Below are 21894 nucleotides of genomic sequence, written 5' to 3' on the forward strand. Positions count from 1 at the left end.
GGATAAGTCAACTTTCTCCTTGAAGGTGACTGTCCCTCTCTCAGAGCTACTCTTTGTGTTGTTTAGCTGGTTTTCTAGTTCTTTTTTTAATCTCCCTGGGAGAGATACCCTTAGGATATTGTTCTTGTTTCAAAAAATTCCTGTTTCGTAGGCTATAGCTTGACACGACCTGCTTGCCCTGCACCTCTACTTGTCCCCCTCCTGGGTTGCTTCGCAGGCTCTCTCTTTCTACTGCCTCTGTATGATTTGGAGTTTTTTCTACCTCAAAATAGCTTTCTCCGCCCTCCTCTGTCGCTTTCAGTGGTTCACTCATGTGTTGCTGTGCTCTAGCAAGTTCTACTTTCTTTTGCGCTCTTTTAGTGGCTTTTGTGTGCTTACCTTTACAGAAATGTACTCGATCGTCACTTTCTTCACCACCTGTTTCACGACCTGTTTCATAGCCGTGGTCCTTTTTCCTGATATTTGGCAACAGCTCCGCGTTATCCAGGAGGGCTCCACGCCGGGAACCACAAACTTGGTCTTTTTTCCTGCCGCTCCTGCTGCTGCCCCAGCGAGAATTCGGCACCGGCTTAGTGCCGTTTGAAAAGGCTCCACAAACACCGTTTTTTTTTCTATAACTCCAGTGCGAGTCTGACATCCGTTCCGCGTCTGGAAAGGCTCTGCCACTCGCACCCGGAACTGAAAGTTCAATCTCCCGGAAGCTCTCGCGCGGAAGCTCTCGCGCAGATCGCCTTTGCTTCCACGGCGGCCGCCCAGACTCCAGAGATGCGCCCCGCTTCACCGGATACTGCCCGGAGGGGTGAGCGTGACTTTCTCCAAAAAGCACCACTCTCATCCGCCAGGTAGCTTATCATACCGTGTTTTTTTTTCTGCGGAGTAGAAATCCTTATCTTATGCTCAATATATCGATATTTGCTTTCTTGCGTTTCGTTTCGGTGCAATTCGGCTTGATTTTCCTACATCCTCATGTCAGAGGAGTCACAGAGTCTGGAGCTCACCGGCCGAGCGTCCTACCCGGCCGCCATCTTCCCCTCCCAACAAAAGAAATATTGTACCCGTTTATAATCATAACTTTATGGGGGGTGGTAATAACAAGCTTAATTTGCATACGCCAAACAGACCTGAAGTCCCTCATCACGTATTCATCTGTTAGCCACATTTGGCTAGTAATTGCTGCTATCTTAATTCAATTTTAGCTATTCCATCGCCTGGCGAGTCATGTGTGCAGCGGGGCTAGCAGAGAGGGAGCTTTCCTCCCAGGATGCGTCTGACATTGAGGGCGGTGGGTTGAATACACCAGTTGGGTCTGGGTCTGACGGGGAGGGAGGGGATGGCCACTAGAGATAATCGCCACCTACAGAAGTGCAGTGCTTGGCCACTCCTCACAATGTTTAAATTGTCTGCTATTGTGTTCCTTCCCCATGAGTCCCCCCCCCCCCTGATGCTGCCTACAGTCCTAAGTGGCGATAATGAGGTCGTCGATCTGTATACATACACTGTTATGATGCCAATTGGGTGTTCTTGTTTATGTTGTGTAAACTGAAAAATAAAATGTAAAACATTTTTTTTTAGCTATTCCAGGAAAATGTTGATTCTTATTTTGTCTTTTTGTGATCCCAGCCTGATTATTTTACTTAATGGGGTGCTCTGCATAATAGGTTAGAAAACCCCTACTCCAGAGGGATGCGGATGATTAACTAGATGTAAAGACATCTTCCAGGGCAGTGCTTCCCAACCTGTGGGTAGGGACCCACTGGTGGGTCGCGAAATGCCTGGAGCCCTTTCCTTACCACCAGTCCAGCACGGCAATACACTAACAAACACTGCCGCTGGACCCACCCCGAGGACTGCAGCCCCTTTCCTTACTACCCCCCCAGAGTGTCACTCCGTCACCACCGCTTACTGGAGGGTGGGCACAGACCCTCGTCTACACTGGGCGGCAATCTAGCATAGTAAGGACCAGCCAGCAGCTTGTCCCACAGAGCTATAAACAAGCATTGGCATAGCCAATAGGTCTCGCTTTTAGGACCTTATAAGTGTTTAGCCATGCAACAGTTGATGTTGTTGCACCAAGGATATTGTGCTGCATAACTAAATACTTGTAAGCTCCCAAAAGCGCGACCTATTGGCTATGCCAATGCTTGTTTGTAGTCCATTTCGCCACTATCTTTCTGAGACCCTTCAATGGTTCCAGTCTTCTCTGTCACAGGGATGGGAGATGTAATAAATTTCAGTTGGGCACTATGCTTTTACAGATTTTTAGTAGAATATTAGACAAACCTCAGATTTTTAAAAAAAAGGAAGTTTTCAGCACTAAGCTGTTTGGATCTTTTTGTTAGGCTATGAAATAATCTGGTGTCTGGCACTTGGCTGGCTTGGGTCCACAATCATATGTTCTGCGAGGAGCGGGACACGGTTTGCTTTTGCCTTCCAAAAAATCCATACACTACTTGTTCCTTGCTGTTGCTGGGGCACACAGCTGTGGGAAAGAAGATCAATGGGTCGCAAGGTTATCATGTGCCATTTTTGCACCCAAAGCAGTTCCTCAAAAATAATCCACCTTTTCTTCCGACCAACACTTCCTATATCAGACATGCATAGTGTGTGGAGTTTGTTCATAAGACCATGAAAAAGCTCTCTCACAGAGGTGTGCGAACCCCAGGCAGCACACGGGTTCAATGGAGTCAGTGACTATAAACATGGGTGGGGCCTAGTTAGGAGCTGCTGTTATAAAGAAGGCCGGCCTAAACGGGGAAGTGGAGCGATCCATATGGAGACGTTTGGGTTTATTGGGTATGTGGTACAGGCATTTGGGAGGAGGAACATGTGTCTTAAGTGATGGATAGTCTTGAAAGGGAATGGCAGCCTTTTGAAGACGGTGATGGCTATTGTTATGGTTGAGCCTGTAGAGGAGAGTGTGAAGAATGCCGAGGCAAAGGATCATGTTGAGGGTGGTCAGCCTGATTATACGACACATGGATTATCCCGAGGGGATATATGTTGAGCATCATTAAACTGGTGAAAACTCTTGGGGGACTTGAGGCCTAATGAAGGAGTTTAGGCCTCCAGAACAGCAAATAGGGACTACTCAAGGGGGTGAAACCTCTAGCTTGATGACTATCAAATCTTTAGACTCGGCATAAAAAAGCACTGTTGAATCTAGCAGTTTCTCTCCTACAGCCAGCAAGCTTTACAAATGTCCTTTGTTCTCGCCTTCCAGCCCTGTAGGTACAACACCAAGTGTCAAAGGCCTGACTGCACCTTCTACCACCCTGCTTCCTCCGTACCTCCACGACATGCTTTAAAATGGACCCGCTCACAAACCAGGTAAGTGGATCTTGAGCTGTGATGCAAATCAAGGTGGTTTCTTATTGTACAATATCTGAAGAATCTGCATTTGGCGAACATTAAATGTTGCATCGTTGCTTCATTTAAATGTTTTATGGGAAAATAATTGCAAAGCACATCGTTTTTGGTGTTAGGAGTTTTATTTTCTCAGTTTCATGTTCTCTTTTATTAAATGGGCTTACTAACAGTGTATATTCTACTTGTACATTTTAAACAATTATTCATGCCTTCCTCCCTCTAAAGCCTCCCCCACCCCCTCTTCCGAGTCCGCCTACATACAGGCTTAGTTATCTATTGATAAACACAAAAAAAGTGCCATACACTAGAGGACCTGGTATTTCATGTTAAGATGCACTGCTAGTCACTTGTCATTATGTCGGTAATGATAGGGTTCTGTAATTTTTAGTGTCATGCATGGCATTCTGCTGCCAATATGTGCCCACTGTTAATGTTTCCGTCATGCAAGCCATACGCATTGGTGTGTTAATAATGCTTGTATCATTTAGTCGCTGTTTCTTCAGGAGGGTTAGTCCATATGATTCCATAATAATCATTATCCAATTGAAAGTTTCGGAGAGCCACTTTATTAAGACAAAAGTGCCATTACTACTGATATCCGGCCATCTCCTTTCTCCCACAGCATTACAATCCCTCCTCTTTTCTTAGGCACTCTGCATGAGCTCTTGGGTCTTGCAGAAGCGGTAAATACCCCATGTAATTTGTAAGCACTAACGCTGTTACTGTGGATTGTTAAAAAAAACAAAAAAAAAAGTAAGGGACTCCATGGTTTGGTTCACCTGCCACAAGATTCCTGCTGAAATAATTTGATGCATCCCTACTTTCAAAATGAACCCACTCTCTCATAGCATAAGTGGGTTCTGTTTTGTTTGTGTTCACTCAGGCCACTGTAATATGTCTTACCAAGTTCTTTTTGTTTCTTCAGTGAATGATTGGTGCATACTGGAATTATCTTGCCCGATGGTCACCCAGAGTGCTAGGCCCACTGCGACAGTTTTCTCCAGAAATTCAGGACTTTGGATAATACAGAGTGCGGTTTTCATTTAAGGAATTTGATAACCTACTTTGCAAATTGTTCCTACTTTTCAATGTTTGTACATTTTATTCACTGTTTTTATATGTTTTTTAATTGGATAAAAAGCAACCAGAGAAATATTAAGAGAGGGAAATATTCAGTCCACTAATCTGTTGTCCTAGTTGTATAGTTTCTATGTTGATGTCATAACGTCTCACTATTTTTATTGCATATGTGACTATTGGAAATTGATAAATTATGTCTTGTGTGGGCCTAACAATGTCCAAAATAGATGATTTTTTTTGACTTGTGCACCATTGCATTATTTATTATATTGCTTCTGGCCCTTCCTGGCATTTCCCTGTAAAATAAACTTACTTTTAATTAGTGCTGATGTAGATTTTCTCCCATTTGCTTAGGGCTTCCTCTTGTGATGCTAGTTTACAGTCATGCTTTACCCTTTAGAGACTCAATAGCACATTGTATGCCAAACTTTATCCATCTGAAAAATTTGAATCTTTTTACCAGCTTTACATCAACGTTTATAAGCTAGTACTGTAACTGGTTCCTACACAAGTTAATTGCCTTTATTTATTTTTTACAATTTTTACAAATGTGCCTCAAAAGTGGCTTCATAAATCCGTATGTGAACAATAAAATATAATGTTCATCTACAAGACAACATAAGTCTCTTTGGTTTATTTGAAAATACTTAAATAGATTGTGCATTATCTACTTCAGAGAACTCAGTTCCCTCAGCGGGAGACTTTTATGCAAGGAGAGCTGGTATAATTCCCTTAGATGAGGGCGCAGCATATCTGATAGCGTGCCTTGTTGCACAAATTCCAGCTATCTCTACTCCTTGCTTAAAAGCCTTATTCACTATTTTATAAAATGGTCTGCTCTGCATTAATAGTTTGCTACTCATTATTTCACCAGTGTGACTTGCAGTTGATGTCTGAAAGAGGTTTATTGAAGAATATTTTGTTATCAAGAAGTAAGCTAAATGCATGATTAACACTGGAATAGGGCTTGTGAAGTAAAATTAGATGAAAACCAATTGTTTTTGACTGCTGGTCTGGGTGAGAAGCTTTGCTTCTTGTGGGTCCGTGTATATATATTACTTTATACAAATAAGAAAATAATGCCCTACTAGAATGTACGTCTGTAGTCAACACAATAACTACAAAAGGCAATTTGCCATGGGCACAGAAGAAAATATTTGCACAGTCTTTTAAGAGTGACAAAGCAATAATTGTGGCTTCTTCAAGAATAGTAAACTTATGTCCTAATGTTTAACCAAGTCCTCCGGAATCAGTAGGTAAAGTGAAACAAAAGGTTGGTGTAGAACGCAAATGCTTTACGCTCTGTGTAAAGACAAGCAGGAAGAAAACATTTAGAAGAATTGGCAGCATACACAGCAGCAGTCCGTGCACGTAAGCACGGTGGGGCGGGGCGGCGAGGATATCGGCAGACGATGCTTACCGGCTCAGACCGCAACTGAGCATTCAGGAAGGAAGCACTGAAGAAATTAACTGCATGCACACAGGATGGATACAGTTAACTGGCCTAAGAGCAACAGCGAAATTGTAGGAATTAAAATTGTTTTAGTAGCTATTTGTAATGGCTAAAACTGACTGTAGTTTTTAGGTCTAGCATAGGCAGCGCGTATGTTCTGTCTGCAGGACCTGCTGTAAGCACTACATGTAGTGTAATCCCACCTACTACTTACCATTGAATCCCTCCTACGTCGCTCTTCTTTCCTGCCTCCTAAGTTGTTCAGGCAGCCGAAAGCCTCACCTCTGGTCAAAGCTAAGGAGCACCAGCCCAGCACAGTCTCCTTGCACTTGCTTTCGTAATCTCTTCTTTTACAGAACTTTTTTTTTTAAAGGTTGCATGAGTCGCTGCTTACGCCTTCCCTCTACCTTCCGACACAAATGCAGCGTTTCCAGCGGCTCCTTTCATTTTAACCTAATTTGGCTGTAATCCGTTTCAACAAAGGCCACTGAATGTATTCTGATATGCATTTTCTGCATAGTTTACGGGCTCCGTCATTTTACCAATAACATGTGCGTTTGCATCCACCAACTTTGGTTTGTGGGCTGCCCTTGCTTTGAACTTTTTACGTTCATTTATGCTTGCCGAGCCTCGGGCATGAGCACAAAAACTTGGTGTGTCACTGGACTACTTGGAGCATTACCAGCACAGTGCCAAAACACTAAAAATGTCAGTATTAATGCAAAGCTACTCTGCAAAGGGTAGGAGTATATCCTTGTACATTTACAGTAAATGTGTTTAATTAAAAAATACACTCATAGGTTTTGCACCTTATTAGAAAAAAAACGGAATGTTATTTGAACCCGTACAGTGTACATCTCATTAAACAATTGTGTTAGAACGCTAGATTTGGTTATTTTACAGACTATTCACAGCTTATATCTGGGAGCACATGTTCAGGCTCACGCCCCATTGAGGCCTTCTCAGTTCTGTTTAACGAGAACACCCGCTTTAGGAGCCTTCGATATTGTGATATAAATAGCTTTTTAAAAACAAGTTAATAAACAAGTGAGCTGAACAGTGTGACAAGTATCTAAACAAATATTTTATGTGGTGCGATATGTAATCTCAAAATATATTTATAAACAAGCAGTGGACAATTGTTGCAGCTCTCCCATAAAGGCATGCATGCAGGGAGAAAATGAATTTCTTTATTATGTCTCAAAAAACCTTGATTTACAAGCATCTCCTCGTACCTGAGATATACCTCCTTCTAATTGGTTGCAGCCACCTCTGAGACGCATTGTTTGGATCACTGCCTTCTGTCCAGCACCTAATGTTTTGTGATATAGCGAGACATAATTCTGTCACTCAGCAGCCAAGATGTCAATCTAACGTCAGACATTAACGCATGTCACACAGGAATATTAATCCATTGCTTGTGATTTATTTCTAATTCATATTTCAGTTAAATTTGCTAACACACGCAATTGCCATGTTAGGAAGTGGTACATCTTCAATAAAAATGCCATTTCAATCTCTTCTTTAGGCCTCACCACATACACGGTAACTTCCTTCTGCAGGGCATAGTGTGCACATGAACTTCCGGGGCACACTCAGATTCCTGTGGTATTCTGCACGTGCTGCCTCTTTTTCAACAAGCATTGGCATAGCCAATAGGTCTCGCTTTTGGGACCATGTAAGTGTTTAGCCAAGCAACAGTTGATGTTGTTGCACCAAGGATATTTTGCTGCATATCTAAATACTTATAAGGTCCCAAAAGCGAGACCTATTGGCTATGCCAATGCTTGTTGTTGAAAGGCGTGCTGCATTAAGTAATGTGTGATTTCAGTTCAGGGCCATCTCCTTGTCCAAAAATACACCATCATGCATTCTGTTATGACAAATGCAGATTGATAAATGGCTTGCTTGCATTTTCAACCTTCTTTACCTGCGCAATTCAATTTACACACCATAAGGAGGCTTAAAAAATGAAGCATATAATTAAACTTCGCAGCTGATCGCAACCGCTATGCATTCGTATTGAGGGCAAAACGTTGGGGAAGAGAGTCGCAACTACAGAACCAGACGGGAGTCCCAGCGTCTGCTCATCATACTGTGATTCTGGGCAAAATCACGTAATCTCCCCGTACGTTAAAAAAAAAAGTGACCTTGGCCAATGTAGTTTGTAGCTCATGTAAAGCGCTCCAGTAGTTCACTCTGCATAAAACTGCATTATAACGGTGTGGGTGTAAGAACCCAGAGAGGCAGACAGTAGGTCATTATTCGTATTCACCCTGCAGCTTTAAGAACAAAGCAATGACATCACCCGACTACAACTCCCAGGAGGCCATTAACTCTCGCCGCCACCAGGCTCAGCAACGGCTGACATCAGTGCAGAGTGCGGCTTTTGATAGGCCAAAGTGTGGAGGTGCTTCGGTTTACAGGACCAATAGGATGCGTGGGGTTTGTCTCCATGTGGAAGCCATCTGTTTCCTCAGCAGGAAGAAGAGGCGGATGAAAAGATGGGGGCTGGGCTGCAGCAGCAGCTGGTGGGGAGAGGAGTGAGGAGCGCACACCTAACCTGGACCACAAGGGCAGGCCACCGCAGGCTCAGATACCCACGATGGGGCGCGGGAAAGAAGGTTACGGCCACCCGCTTCTTAAAGAGGAGTATTGTTTCCAGGCAAAGCTGCTCACTCAGAATCCTTTCCTTCACTCCACCGCATTACAGCTAAACGATTTAGTGTAAAAATCTTTAATACATCCGTCTATCAAATGTATTAGTATTGGCAACTAACGATTGTATTAGTATTGGCAGCTGACGGGTATGTGTAGTATACACGTTGAAGGCTGAAATAACAGCTTGCGCAATAAGCCTTTAAGTCGGTAAATTATCTCAGTGGGTTAAGTTCTCATTGCAGAGATCTGCGTGACGTGCAAGTCGCGAGTTTTCAATCCTTGCAAAGGTGACTAACTGCAACAAGCATTGGCCGTGCGGCTGGGAAAGTGACGCGGCCATGAAAGTGATCGCGATGCACTTAATGACCTGTAACGGAGAAAAGACAGATGGGGGCTGCATGCGTGCACCCGCGCGTAACAGCCAGCTTGAGGCCAGGAAAAGCCTGTGGTAGCACTTTCAAAATCCACTTACTAAATTTCTCGCAGAGCAGCGAATGCGCTGGCTCAGGCAAGAACTAAACAAGCATTTACAATGCAATGGACTCGGCAATATTATAGGTAGAGCTATTGGTATTGCTCATTATTTTTTTATCTTTTTTGTATCCCTAAATAAATGGCATTGTCATTTCTATCGGCATTAGCTTTTTTTTGCATATGTGATACCTATTGCATTAGCAGAGAGAGAGTGAGGTATTGAAATAGAGAGAGAGTGAGGTAGTGAGAGAGAGTGAGGTAGTGAGGGAGAGGGATGTTGTGAGGTAGTGAGATATAAGCATAGAGTGATGTTGTGATGTAGTGAGATAGAGAGAGAGGTAGTGAAAGAGAGTGAAAGTGAGTTATGTTATTCTAAACTTTTTAGAGAGAGAGTGAGATAGAGAGTAAAGTTGTGAGTCAAAAAGAGGTAGGGATAAAGCAGCCCTGGTTGTAATGCAGTGGTTGTAATGCATTCCTATATGAGCCACAGTATTGCCGCCTGATTGTCTGACTATTTTTCTGGTGGCAAAGGAGAGCTTGATGTAAATTCCAGTCTCTTCTGCAATGCCTCTTCAAGCCTCTATCTAGTTAGCCGTCCCACTGTCTTGTGAAATTGCTTGTCCGTGTTGTTATTCAGTTCAGTTCCATTAGTTGGCTTGCTTTCTGTCAGATTTGTACAGTCGCTTTACTTCAGGGTCCTTCGCTAAGAACAAGGCCACAGCAGCCCTTCTGGCGCACCGACCCCAACAGCTGCAGCTAGTCTGGAGAATGAAAGCTACAGGCGATCCGAGAATACTGCCCCCACAGGTGAACTCTGGGCACTACGGGGGCTTGTGCAGGACATACAGCAAGCTGGAATGCACATTTGGATACATTTTGGTGTCAGCAGCCTTTCCAGGAGTAAACATATAAGTACGAACAATATCAGTCTGGGTGAGAACGTGTTGTGGCGCGACATGGATGAATGATGACTGAACAAGACTCTACTTCACGGAAGCAGGTAAGTTGTCAGAACTCTCTTCCCCCTAAATCACAGCCATGCATATGTTGAGACTGCGGACTGTAGGTCGGTCAGAGGTCTCCTGGCGAATAGCGCCCCCCACAGCACAGTCAGCGAATGCAGGAGTTTATAATGAGAATAAAGGCTCCAAGTCCATCACAGGCCCGCGCATATCTCCTTGCCCAGCAGAGTGGTGCTGGGGCAGCACAGACAGGCTCTGTTCAGCCGCGGGGTGAGGGGCGCGCACACAGTGTTTACATTCATGAAGAGAGCTGCAGACAAAGCCCTCTTTCTGTGGTAAGGTGCTGTAGGATGTGAATACTGCAGTCTGCCCGTACACTTAGGTACGATTTCACTCCCCGCTGACCTTTCCTGGAAAACATTTAACAGACTCTTGCCAGCCACACTAGCGTGTCTGGCCACGCCCATACAGTCTCTGGCCACGCCTCCAGTGCCAGCACTTCGTTCTATCAAATCCACAGTCGATCCTGCGAGAGTATCTCTACCCTATCTTCAATGAGCATTAAGAACAGATCGATGCCATAGAAAATCTTGCTTCTAAGCGCTATGAACTTCTCTCTCTGTTGAACCACAGGGTCAAGGCAAGGACACATTTTACCCTACTCCAAACAGAAGTAGTGGGTAGGCCTCACTATGCAAACTGTGCTGCCAGAGATAAGGACTACACTCCCCTGTAACACTAAGCACTATGTAATCCATGTTTCTCGTCAAACTGATAGGCTCTGAATTCTGCATTGAGCCATATGCCACTTAGACTCTGCTTCCGCAGAGCCCTATGCAATTTACAGAGTATCTGCTGCAGAGGCCCCTCAAAGTAAAATATTCCACTCCCGCATTGGCCTTTATGTTTCTGCATAAAACTTCAGTTTTGCATTGGACCCGATGTCACTGAGGGTGTAGCTACTACATATATCAAATGACCCACCCAGACACGCTTTCTGCATAGGTCCTTAGGTTACTGAGGGACTGTCTACTGCATAGACCCCGTGAGAGTAAAAAATCCACTTCTGCATAGGGTCTTATTTCCCTGAAAGACATTATTTATGCACAAACCATGCGACACTAAACGACTCCACTTCTGCACAGGGCTCTAGGTCACCTATATGACCCATCACATCCCCTGTGAAAGCAAACTCCCTTCTGTATATGCTCCTATACCACTGAGAGACTACCTACTGCAGAGACACAATGACACTAAAAAACAAAGTGTCTACAAAGAACACCTGTGCCACTAAGAAACTTTATGTCTGCATAGACCCGTGACCCAGAAAGTCTCCATTCCTGCATAGGGCACCATGTCAATTTGGGGCATCTACTGCATAGTCACCCCTCGTCCCACCCCCCTCCCCAGACACAAATTACCATAATGCAGAGCTCCATTACATAGAGACAAACCTACACAAGGAAAAGAAACAAAAATAGCTGATACCTTAAATATTCTGATATAACATTCATTTGCAAGCAGGATGCTAAAGCTGACAATTAAATGGATCAGCTATTCTAATAAACGTGCAGGTTCTCCTAAATATACGTAGATACATATATGTGGATGTGATTTGGTGCACACAGCTGATAAGTGTATTGTCCAATCAAAAATGGCGCTTTTGATTCAGGGAAATACAATAGTGTTCTTTGAGTGGAAACATCGCTTCAAAAAGATGAATACAATATCCCTTTTCACTTCACAGCTAATCTACATTTCCTTTTGTTATTTTAATACAAAGCTTATTTTGGAGTCAAGCTCCAACTTCCTAGCACTTCATAAAGTTCAAAACTTTGAAAGAAATCACTGGCTATAAAATATAAAAGCACACGCCCACTACAGAAGCAGGCCTTTTGAAGAGGTGGGATTGGTTCAGCAGTCGGACCCTCCTCCTGGCCTGGGACCCCCGGGGCTGAACGCCGTGGAGGCGGCTGGGGTGACACGTCTACAGATCTGGTGCCATAGCAACTCGAACCCCACCCGCCCCATTTTGTTTTACACTGCTTTGTTGTGTTGATGGATAAAGGGTTATTCGAAGGCCTGCCAATCTATAGAGGCAAAATCCTGCCTAGCAACAATCGCTTGGCAACAAATCATCGGAAGACGGAATGCACTCTGCAATCAGCCAATCTGTCACAAATACTGAAAACACAGGGTGCAAAGGGTGTGCGAAAGGTAAAATGTGTCTGCGATTTAGTAAAAGTACTGAGTTGGCGGGCGGTGTCAAAAGCACTATTTGGTTATACAATTTACCTTGCCAAATGTTTGTTAAGAGGCCTTGAGGGAGACGTTAATTGCGGTATATAGCTCTGCGATGTGCTCTTCTTTCACCAGTGGACTTTGAGGGCAATTACACGTGCGGGTGGCCACGTGAGAACTGATTATTGCCGTCTCTGTGCCGAGCTTGTCACGTGGGACCCAATTAATTTGCGATTTCCAGTGGCTTTGTGCCACGTCCCTCTAAGCACTTCACCTCTAGCGTTGTGGCTTAACGGAGCCTTTCTGTGCACAGCGGCGTCAGTTGTTTGCCTCAGGGCAGGGCTTACATAGAGCCAGCGAGAGCCCCAACTTCAGACGAAGGCCCTTCCCAAACGGACAGAGTTGATATGAGCAGGCTTGTTGCCTAAACCCTCCACGCATTCCACCGCCTGTGCAGAAAACGTCCCCCTCGAGCAGTTTTAGGGGCCAATGTTGAGTGCAGACCCTCTTCAGTGTTATCAGTAGACACAGTCCAAATCTAAGGCGCTCTTCTATATACCGATTTGCCAGCCATACATCAAGTCTGCACTTTTATACACTGCTTTATCATGAAGATGATAATCTATAAATCGCTACATCTGTTCTCATGCAAACTGCATCTGCCTCCTATAACCCCATAGTTTTCCTGCATTAAGCCTTCCTTTACTTTTATAAGTCGCATGCCTGCGGTTTTCTAAAATATGTTTTTATTTTAGAAACCGATTTCATCCGTTTTGCAAGAAGTTTGCACGATTGGAGACCGCTGATCATCCGTGCGGCGTTTGCTTTTCTATAAATTGCTCTGGTTGCCAACTCGTATATCCTACATGCCTATAAAGCGCTTTGCAGCCGCCCGTAAAGCACTCTCCCATACCACGCGGTGCTCCCGGGATAGAGCGCTCGTACCTGGAGTCAAACTTCTTGCCGTCCTTAACCGCCCGCTTACCTCAGAGGGGATAGAAACGGCACTCACCGGCTGTTCAGAGAGGCGGCGGCTCCTCTCTGCCGCGGGCAGGGCTGCTGGGCTTCGGCTGGGGACGTGCTTCTTCTCCAAGATAAGAGCGGCAGGGCGGCTTTGCAGAGTGCGCTCCGCGGCTCCCTGTGGTGCCCCCAATGCCTGTCTGCCCACAGAAAACGAGACGGCCCGATGTGTACACACAGAGACTGCCAGGTGGAGGAGGCTGCGACTTCTTGGGGCGGCTGTTGTCGAGAAATGGCCTAAAGAAAAGCGCCGCCATTTTCCGATTCGGGGGCGTGTTTTTTGCGCCCTGAGTGACAGACGACGTCACAGGGCTAAAGAATGCAAAAAATCACGCCCCCGAATCCGAAAAAGACGGAGTTTATTTGGAGGGACGGCTCTCTCCTCCAATGGCTGGCCTCCTTTTAGGAAGCCAGCCAATGGAGGTGAGACGGGCGAGGGAGGCGGGTTCCAGATCCCTACTAAGTAGCATACGATCTCCTCCCGGAAATGCTGGCAAGCCAGCATTTCCGGTCCTCGACCGAAAAAGGGCTTTGTGGGCTTTTTTGCACACGCACATAAACAGTGTATCAAGTAAATGCATTAGGGCCCACCATTAGCATGGTGATGTTTTTGTAGAGTCTTCACCACTTTGCATTTGGCAAAGCATGTTCAGTTTGATTTTATTTTTAGGTCGAGCCTAGAGCTGCGCATGCGCTGTCTGCTCGACTTTAGTAAGGGAGATTTCAAAGTGCTACCCTGGCCTGGCTACTGTGAACGCGCGCAGCCGCCATCTGCCTTTCTTATCTCATTTTACAGTTACGAGCCGTCATGGCTTATTAAGTTGAGGGAATGACAATTGACATCATGAGTCATCCTGTTTATAAATTACCTTTACTCCCAAACTTTGCCCGTTTTAGAGTTTAGACGGAAGCACGAGGAGAGAGAGTGGAAATAGTTACATGAAGCAAAGTTGTTAAATGTCACCAACATGTACCAAAAAGGCTTCACTCTGCACCCTTAAAACAGGCATCACCACTTGTTATTATCTCCTTCTCCCTCTCCTTTTCGTCCTCTTTTTATCAAATTCATTGCTCTTCTCCTTTCTCAGCCCACCATATTTATCTCTTTCTCAATGTTGTTTCTCTCCTTTCACATGGGCGCTTCATGGGCCTATTGATAAGTACACTGAGCCCGGCGGGGAAGCTGGGGCGTCTGGAGGGCGGCAGGAGCCTGGACCGGACAATGCAGTCCTAATGGCAGCGATCACACAGTCCCTAGATACGCTACGAGCTGAAATTGGAGCGGTGGTGGCCGATGTCTCGCTCCTGAGACAGAACCTGCGTAATGCTGTCTCCCGAATCACAGAGGCGGAGGGTGAATTTCGGGAGTTGAGGACGATGTCGCAGCCCTGAAACAGCAAGTAGCCAAGATAGACGAGTTACAGAGGGGTCTGGCCAAGCGTGTTGAGGATGCTGAAGGACGCGCACGGCGCAATAATCTACGCTTTGTAGGTTTTCCCGAGGGCTGTGAGAAAGGTGATATGGGGACATTTCTGACCCGCTGGCTGGAATCCTGGCTTCCCCCTGACACTGTGTCCCTTTGCTTTGTGGTAGAGCGGGCTCACCGGGCTCTTGTCCAGAAACCACCGGAGGGGCCTGCCCGCGACCGGTCATTGCAAAGTTATTGAATTATCATGACCGCGATGTCATATTGCAACAGGCTATGCTTCGGGAGCCTCTCCTCTTCGAAAATGTCTGCATTATGATGTTCTCGGACTATACGCGACTGGTCCAGCAGCAACGCCAGTCCTTCCAGGCAGCTAAGGCCCGTCTTCGGGAGCTCAAACTCCCCTATGCCCTCCTTTTCCCGGCACGTCTGCGAGTGGTATTCCAGTCACGCACGCACTTCTTTGATACCCCGGATGGGGGGGTTCCAGTGGACCGACGAGACTGTGCGAGTGCGGCCACATACGCCGCCTAGATTGGGGAATGATGTCCGGACTGGGGAGAACGCTCCTGGGACCTATCGGGGCTCCCGCCGGGAGGGAAGCTGGCGGTCCAGATCGCGGCAGCGTTCTGCCCCTGGAGAAACGGCGGATTCGAGGTCCCTGGCGTCTGAACACTGAACGATGACTTTGAGCTTGGGATGCTCTCTGTAATGTATTTTACTTTATTGTAGTCCCATGCGTAGCTGAGGCCTTCCTGGGTCTCCAGTTCTGGGCTGTTGGGGGGAAGGGTTGCTATGGTGGACCGCCCTCCCCGTATTCCCCTATGGTGGGGTTGGTGGTGGGAGGGGGTAGGTTTAAGGTGTATGGTTGGTTGGGAGGGGATCCATTGGCGGGGGGGGGACCTCGTGACCCACGTTGGGGCCGGGGCAACCACCTTGAGAGGTACTTCTGCAGTTTTGAGGTATAGTGGTGGGGGGTGGTTGTTTATGGTTATAGGGTTGCGCGGGGGGATTAGGGGGTGATTGCACAGCTTGGAGAGGCCTAGTGGTTCAGATTTTGCCTTGTCATTTTGTCCACATGTCCATGTATCTCAAACAGCGTCCCTAAGATGATGCTCTTCGTTGATAGTCCCCCGGGGCTTTCTGGCTCTCTGCGTGTTCTTAGCTGGAATGTTCGGGCCTTCTTGATAAAATTAAGCGAGGGGTAGTGTTGCGGCAGGTGAAGCGTCCGGGAGCGGATATTCTCATGCTCCTGGAGACACATATTTAGGCACTAAGGTAATGTGCTTGCAGAGATTTGGCTACCAGCAGGTGTATCATGTGGGGTTTACACGTGGGTCCAGAAGAGTTGCTATCCTTATGCATCGCAGGGTCCCATACACTCACACAAGACTTTGGCAGGATACACAGGGTAGATATGTTGTGGTGCAGGATGTGGTGGAGGGGACCCCCATTGTCCTGGGATGTGTTTATGCGCCGCCGCCCTTGCAGTGGTCTCTTATTGAGAAATTGTACGCCGTTTGGGCAGATATCCCGGATGTGATGATGGCAATTGGTGGGGATTGGAACGATGTCTTGGATGCGGCTAGGGACAGATTCCGGCGTGGGGGGGGAGCTATTGAGTCACCGTACGAAGCTGCAGGGATTGGTGGCTGGTATGGACTGGGTTGATTTGTGGCGGCATACCCACGGAGAGGTGCGTGAGTATACATATGTATCTGCGGCGCATGGGTCCTTCTTGAGGCTGGATTACCTCTTTATCTCCAGAGCCAGGGTGGGCTGCCTCAGTTCAGCGATGATTCACCCTCGTGTTCTGTCGGATCACTCCCTGATATCGGTGGAGCTACAGCTAGGTTGGGGCCGACAGCCAATTCGCTGGCGCATGTCAGTATGGCGCTTACAGCAAGATGACTATAGACGGCATATACATACTTTCTGCCTATCTTGTGTCTAATGTGGGCTCTGTGAGGGGAGCCACTACCTTGTGGGAAGCTCTAAAACCTACGCTGAGGGGAGTGGATATCGCCTGGTGTGCGGCTACGCGGAAGCGTAAGCGGGAAGAACTGGTGCGTGCTGAGGCGGAGATTGGAGCGCTGGAGCGCGGCAGTAGTTGTGTGGGTGCGACTGGGGATGTGAATCGGTTGTTGCTGGCACAGCAATCCTATGCTGCTCTACTTATGGATGAGGCGTATCAGGTATGTCTTGCCACATGTAGTAGAATCTACCAGTAGGGGGACAGGTCTAGTAAAATGCTCCATAGACTTTGCCAGGGGTATTTCCATAAACAGCGACTGCCAGGACTCCTTGATGACGTAGGTGACCCGTTAACGGACTCGGAGGCCCTCGCCGACAGCTTCTCACGCTACTATGCGGAGCTCTATGCCCCGCGTGAGTGCCTTTTGCCAGATCAAATAGACAGGTTCCTGGCAGACCTGCCCCCAAGGTGGTGTCAGATGACGTACGTGACGAGCTGGACCTTCCCCTGACGGCCGAGGAATTGGGCACTGCGTTGGGTGAACTGAACACCGGAAAGGCCCCCGGCCCTAACGGTTTCCCCAGTGAATTTTTTAAGAAATATAACACCCAATTGGCTCCTCACTACCGGGCGGCTTTGGAGGAGGCTAGGGATCTGGGTAGGCTTCCCCCCGATTGGCGGCATGCGGAGGTGGTAGTGTTTTCGAAGCCAGGGCGGCCCCCAGAGCAACATTCCTCTTATCGCCCCATTTGGCTCCTTAATGTTGAGGCCAAAGTGCTGGCCAAAGCTCTGGCCAATAGGCTCCGGCCCCACATCTTGGATTTGGTGCACCCTGACCAGGCGGGATTTATGCCGCACAGATCGACCAGACACAATATACGGCGGGCACACGTGGCAATGGAGGCTATTAAAGTGACGGGGCGACAGGCGGGGCTTCTCCTGGCAGACATAGACAGGGCATTTGATTCCCTTAGTTGGGTGTACCTCTTTTCCTTACTTTCGCGGCTTAACTTAGGCCCCCGCTTCCTTTCTTATGTTCGCCTCTTATACACTGACTTGACTGCGTCGGTTCAGGTAGCAGGAGCGAGATCCTCCTCTTTCAATATTCGACGTGGCACCCACCAGGGGTGTCCACTGTCACCGTATTTGTTGTCCCTGGCCATGGAGCCACTTGCTTCATGGGTGCAGATGGAAGCTCAGCTACGTGGGTTTGATTAGGTAGAAGGCCCGTCCGATAGAATAGTGCTCTATGCGGATGACGTCCTATTTTTTCTTACTGAACTACAGCGCTCGGGGCCACGCCTGCTCGAGATCTTGCAGATCTTCGGGGAGACTTCCGGCCTATATATGAATCCCCGCAAGTCTACTTGATGAATTTTGGGCGACCGGACGGTGAGTGTTGGAGATTGGGCCACATCGTTTCAGGTGAAGGTGGGAGGGATTCAATATTTGGGGGTCTTCCTATCTGAGTCCCGGCTGTGCGCGCTGATATTAAGACTTGGGCGCGTATGCCGCTCACTATCTATGGGCGATCGGCCATCTTTAAGATGGTAGCGCTCCCGCGTTTGCTGTACCAACTCCAGAATCATCCCTACTTGGTTCCCTCCAGCTGGTTCCGTCAGGTCAACTCCCAACTGGGCCAGTTCCTATGGGAGCGGGGTGCAGTGCGGGTTGCGCTGCGCACGTGCTTCCTTTCTGCCTTCTGTGGGGAACTGGCCACGTCGGACATTTAATCATACTACCAGGCCTCGCATTTATTAATGCTCAATGAATGGTGGTATGGCGATCGTGCAGATCCGGCCTATGCTATGGAGTGCTTCTGAATGGGCTCCACTGGGCTCCAATTCGCTCCATTCTATCCTTTATTCGGCGCCCCTATGCAGTGCGCTGCCCACGGCTACTCGGACAGTATTTCTGATCTGGAGACTGGCTCTGCGTCGCATGGGGTGGTGGAATGTCCTGACAGCTGAGACGCTCCTATGGCACAATGGCCGTTTTCCGGCCCTGGTCGCCTTGCATGGCTTTAGGGGGTGGGACAGGGTGGGTATATCGACTCTGGGGGATGTGATGCAGGATATTACTATCAAATCCTTTCAAGAACTTTGGGCTGAATTCTACATGCCCAGTTCCCAGTTTTTCCGCTACCTTCAATTTCGCCATGCCCTGTCCCCTAGCCTGGTGGGACTGGAGACGTTGCCAGACTTCAATCCTTTGGAGGCGAAGGTATTCATGGGCGACCTAGTAACCAAACAAATCTCGCGCATCTACCAAAAGCTGGTCATCCATAGCTCCCCTACCCTTCAGACCCTCAGGGACTATTGGGAGAGTGATGTTGGCGAGCTAGAGGAGGAGGATTGGAGGGAGGCCTTAGCCTCGCCTAGGGGTGCGCCTCCGTTTGATCCAGTTTAAATACCTCCATAGGGTATATTTTACCAGAGCTCGTCTATTTCGTGCGGGTCTTATAGCCTCGCCGCATTGCCTCCGCTGTCTCCAAGATGAGGGGACTTTTCTGCATACCGTGTGGAGCTGCGGGGCTGTGGCACGTTTCTGGGGAGGGGTCCTGGCCTGTCTAGCTGAGGTGCTAGGATGGGAGCTCCTGCGCACACCGCAATTTGCTCTCCTACATGTTATGGAAAATGTGCGGGGCAATATATACAAACGACACCTGCTACTGCTGGGCTTGGTCACTGCCAAGAGAGACATAGCCAAAGGTTGGAAAGACCCCTGCCCACCTAAATTGACAGTCTGGAAACGGGGATTGGATTTTTGCATGGGACTGGAACGTCCGATCTTTATTGCTAGAGGCTGCCCGCAGAAACGCTACAAAATTTGGAAACGCTGGGCAGAATACAGGGGGGTGTGGCTGGAGCCGCCCATGGAGCAGGATGACTTGCCTCAGGATGTGTGAGGGGTGCTATGCTGGGGTGACTGGCGGGGGGAGTGAATGTTTCCAGTGGCTTGGTAGCGCCCGACTGGGTGTGTGGCAGAATACATGTTCATTATAGTCATTTATTCCTTGTATTGTTCTGAGCCTTGTGAGAGCTGTGCGACGGGGGGGGGGGGGGCGACTTCGGTGGGGGGAGGGGAGGTTGGGAAGGGTATGAGGGTGGGGGGTTGTTGAGTTGGGGGTGGCGGAGAATCTTGATTATCCTGCTCCTTTATATGCTTATATTACAGAAAATGTCATTTGCTGGTAATGGTGTACTGCTTATTGTGACCGGTACCCTGGATGTCAGGGCCCTGTGCTGTATTACAATTATGACAATAAAAATGTGTTTCCAAAAAAAAAAACCCGAGCACAATAATTGAATAAGGAACTTGTTTTATTTACAAGTTAAAAAAAACAAGCATTGGCATAGCCAATAGCTTTCTCCTTTGGGACCTTATAAGAGTTTAGCCATGCAACAGTTGATGTTGTTGCACCAAGGATATTGTGCTGCATAACTAAATAGTTGTAAGGTGCCAAAAGCGATAAAGCGATACCTATTGGCTATGCCAATGCTTGTTGTTCACTTTCTACATTTCCTCACCTCTTCACTATACACAAGTCCTGCACTGTCACACATTCCTTTGAAACATCACTTTAATGATGTTTATCGATTTAAAATGTTTGCTGACTTGGCTTTAATCCTAGTTGTGGTCATCTAACATTCTTGCATATCTTGTGCCTTTTATGTGATACTCATGATCTTACTTGATTCATTAATTGATATCTTCACACGCCACACAATAATACAACAAACTATTGCAATCAAACACATCTCTCCCTTGCACTTCCACCAATCCTGTCAACTCTACCCCACACACCCACTGCCCCCTCATCTCTCCCCCACAATGCCTCTACCACATCTCATCTCACAATCCCACTGCCCTCTCTCATCCCTCCCACACATTCCTTATCTCCTGTCAATCTTGCCTGCTCACACATACTAAGCGCAGTGTCTTTCACTTACCTTTTTAAGGTTCCCATCCCTCATACCACACTCTCCTCCTCTTCTTATGGTGTCTTCTGTGTACACAGGTAATCCTTTTTATGTGTTTGTAGCCTGCCCTCCCCTTCTTTCTCAACTTTTTCACACACACTTTCTACTCCTCTGTCTCAAGTTCATTCACCACTTCCTGTACAAACTAACTACCCCTCTCTATCTCCCTTGTTCAATATATTCTGTGCAACACTCGCCCCTTTCTATTCAGCATTCCACATTATTCAACTCCAAAATTCCACTCCACACCACACCATACTACCACATGAAATTCTACAACTAACAATTCAAATACAACCCATATAATTTCATTCCACACCACATGCATCCACTACATTCCAAAGCAAAACATATTGGAAAAAGACATTTTCATTTACAAAGCCAATAGCTCTAACTCTCCCAAATGCGAGACCTATTGCATTGTAAATGCTTCTTTTTTAATCTCTCATAATGAGGCATCATGGAGAGACCACTTCCCTGACTTTCACTAATCACAGACTCCATAGAATGGTCATGGACTAGTCCCTATATCTGTAGGTCCTTGTTTTGTTAAAAATCTAGGTTGCCAGTATAATCCTGGGAGATGCTCCGCTATCTTGGATAATTGCAATCCTGGATAATATCAGCCAATTATCTTGCTCAATTGCCAATTGAAACTGGCCAGCAGGCATTCAGTAAATACACTGACATCAGTTCTTTACACCGCAAATGTATTACTTTGTGCACTGATTATTTCTAAACTACTCAAGTCATTTAATAATGATTTAGGTTAGGAAGTCACGGCAAATTATGGTGAATCGTACGACAACGGTTAGCTCTCAAACAAATACATGTTCTGAAATTTGTACAAAAAAACTTGCCTCATCAGTTAGGCAACAGTGCATCTATCACATTCCACAAAATAACCTGAAGTCCCAAAGGTGACAAATAAAACAATGTACTCCAATGTATATGTAACTAGATCAATTGCCTCACACACCACCTGGCAATGTGACATGGGAGTGGCAGAATCCAGCAGAAACACAGCTATGTTCCATAGTTTTGGTTTAAATTGTTTTTATTGGTTTTAGAAAAAGGAAAAACAGAGACATTGTATTACTGTATTGAGACCACGAGAAAATGCAAATGATGGACTGAGGTGACCACAATACATAAAGCTGAATATGATCTACATGGGCCTTCGGGCCCCACAAATGTCCTCGAGTAGTGTCGCCATGTGGACTTACTAATCTAAGCATGAGGTTCCCATGAGC

At 46.8% G+C, this 21894-nt stretch overlaps 1 protein-coding gene across 2 annotated transcripts in view; it reads left to right on the plus strand.

The window, feature by feature from the left end:
- The window catches only part of ZC3H14 (zinc finger CCCH-type containing 14), a 355429-nt gene extending 350367 nt beyond the window's left edge, over positions 1-5062 (plus strand). For both annotated transcript variants that reach the window (XM_086937625.1, XM_086937624.1), the window contains exons 16-17: positions 3221-3327; positions 4292-5062. In XM_086937625.1, the coding sequence (XP_086793751.1) occupies positions 3221-3327; positions 4292-4298 (114 nt within the window). In that variant the 3' untranslated portion in view covers positions 4299-5062. The remainder of the gene's footprint in view (positions 1-3220; positions 3328-4291) is intronic.
- The last annotated feature ends 16832 nt before the right edge of the window (positions 5063-21894 follow it).

Source organism: Lissotriton vulgaris, chromosome 9 (assembly GCF_964263255.1).
Source record: "Lissotriton vulgaris chromosome 9, aLisVul1.2, whole genome shotgun sequence".
Taxonomy (NCBI): Eukaryota; Metazoa; Chordata; class Amphibia; order Caudata; family Salamandridae; genus Lissotriton; species Lissotriton vulgaris.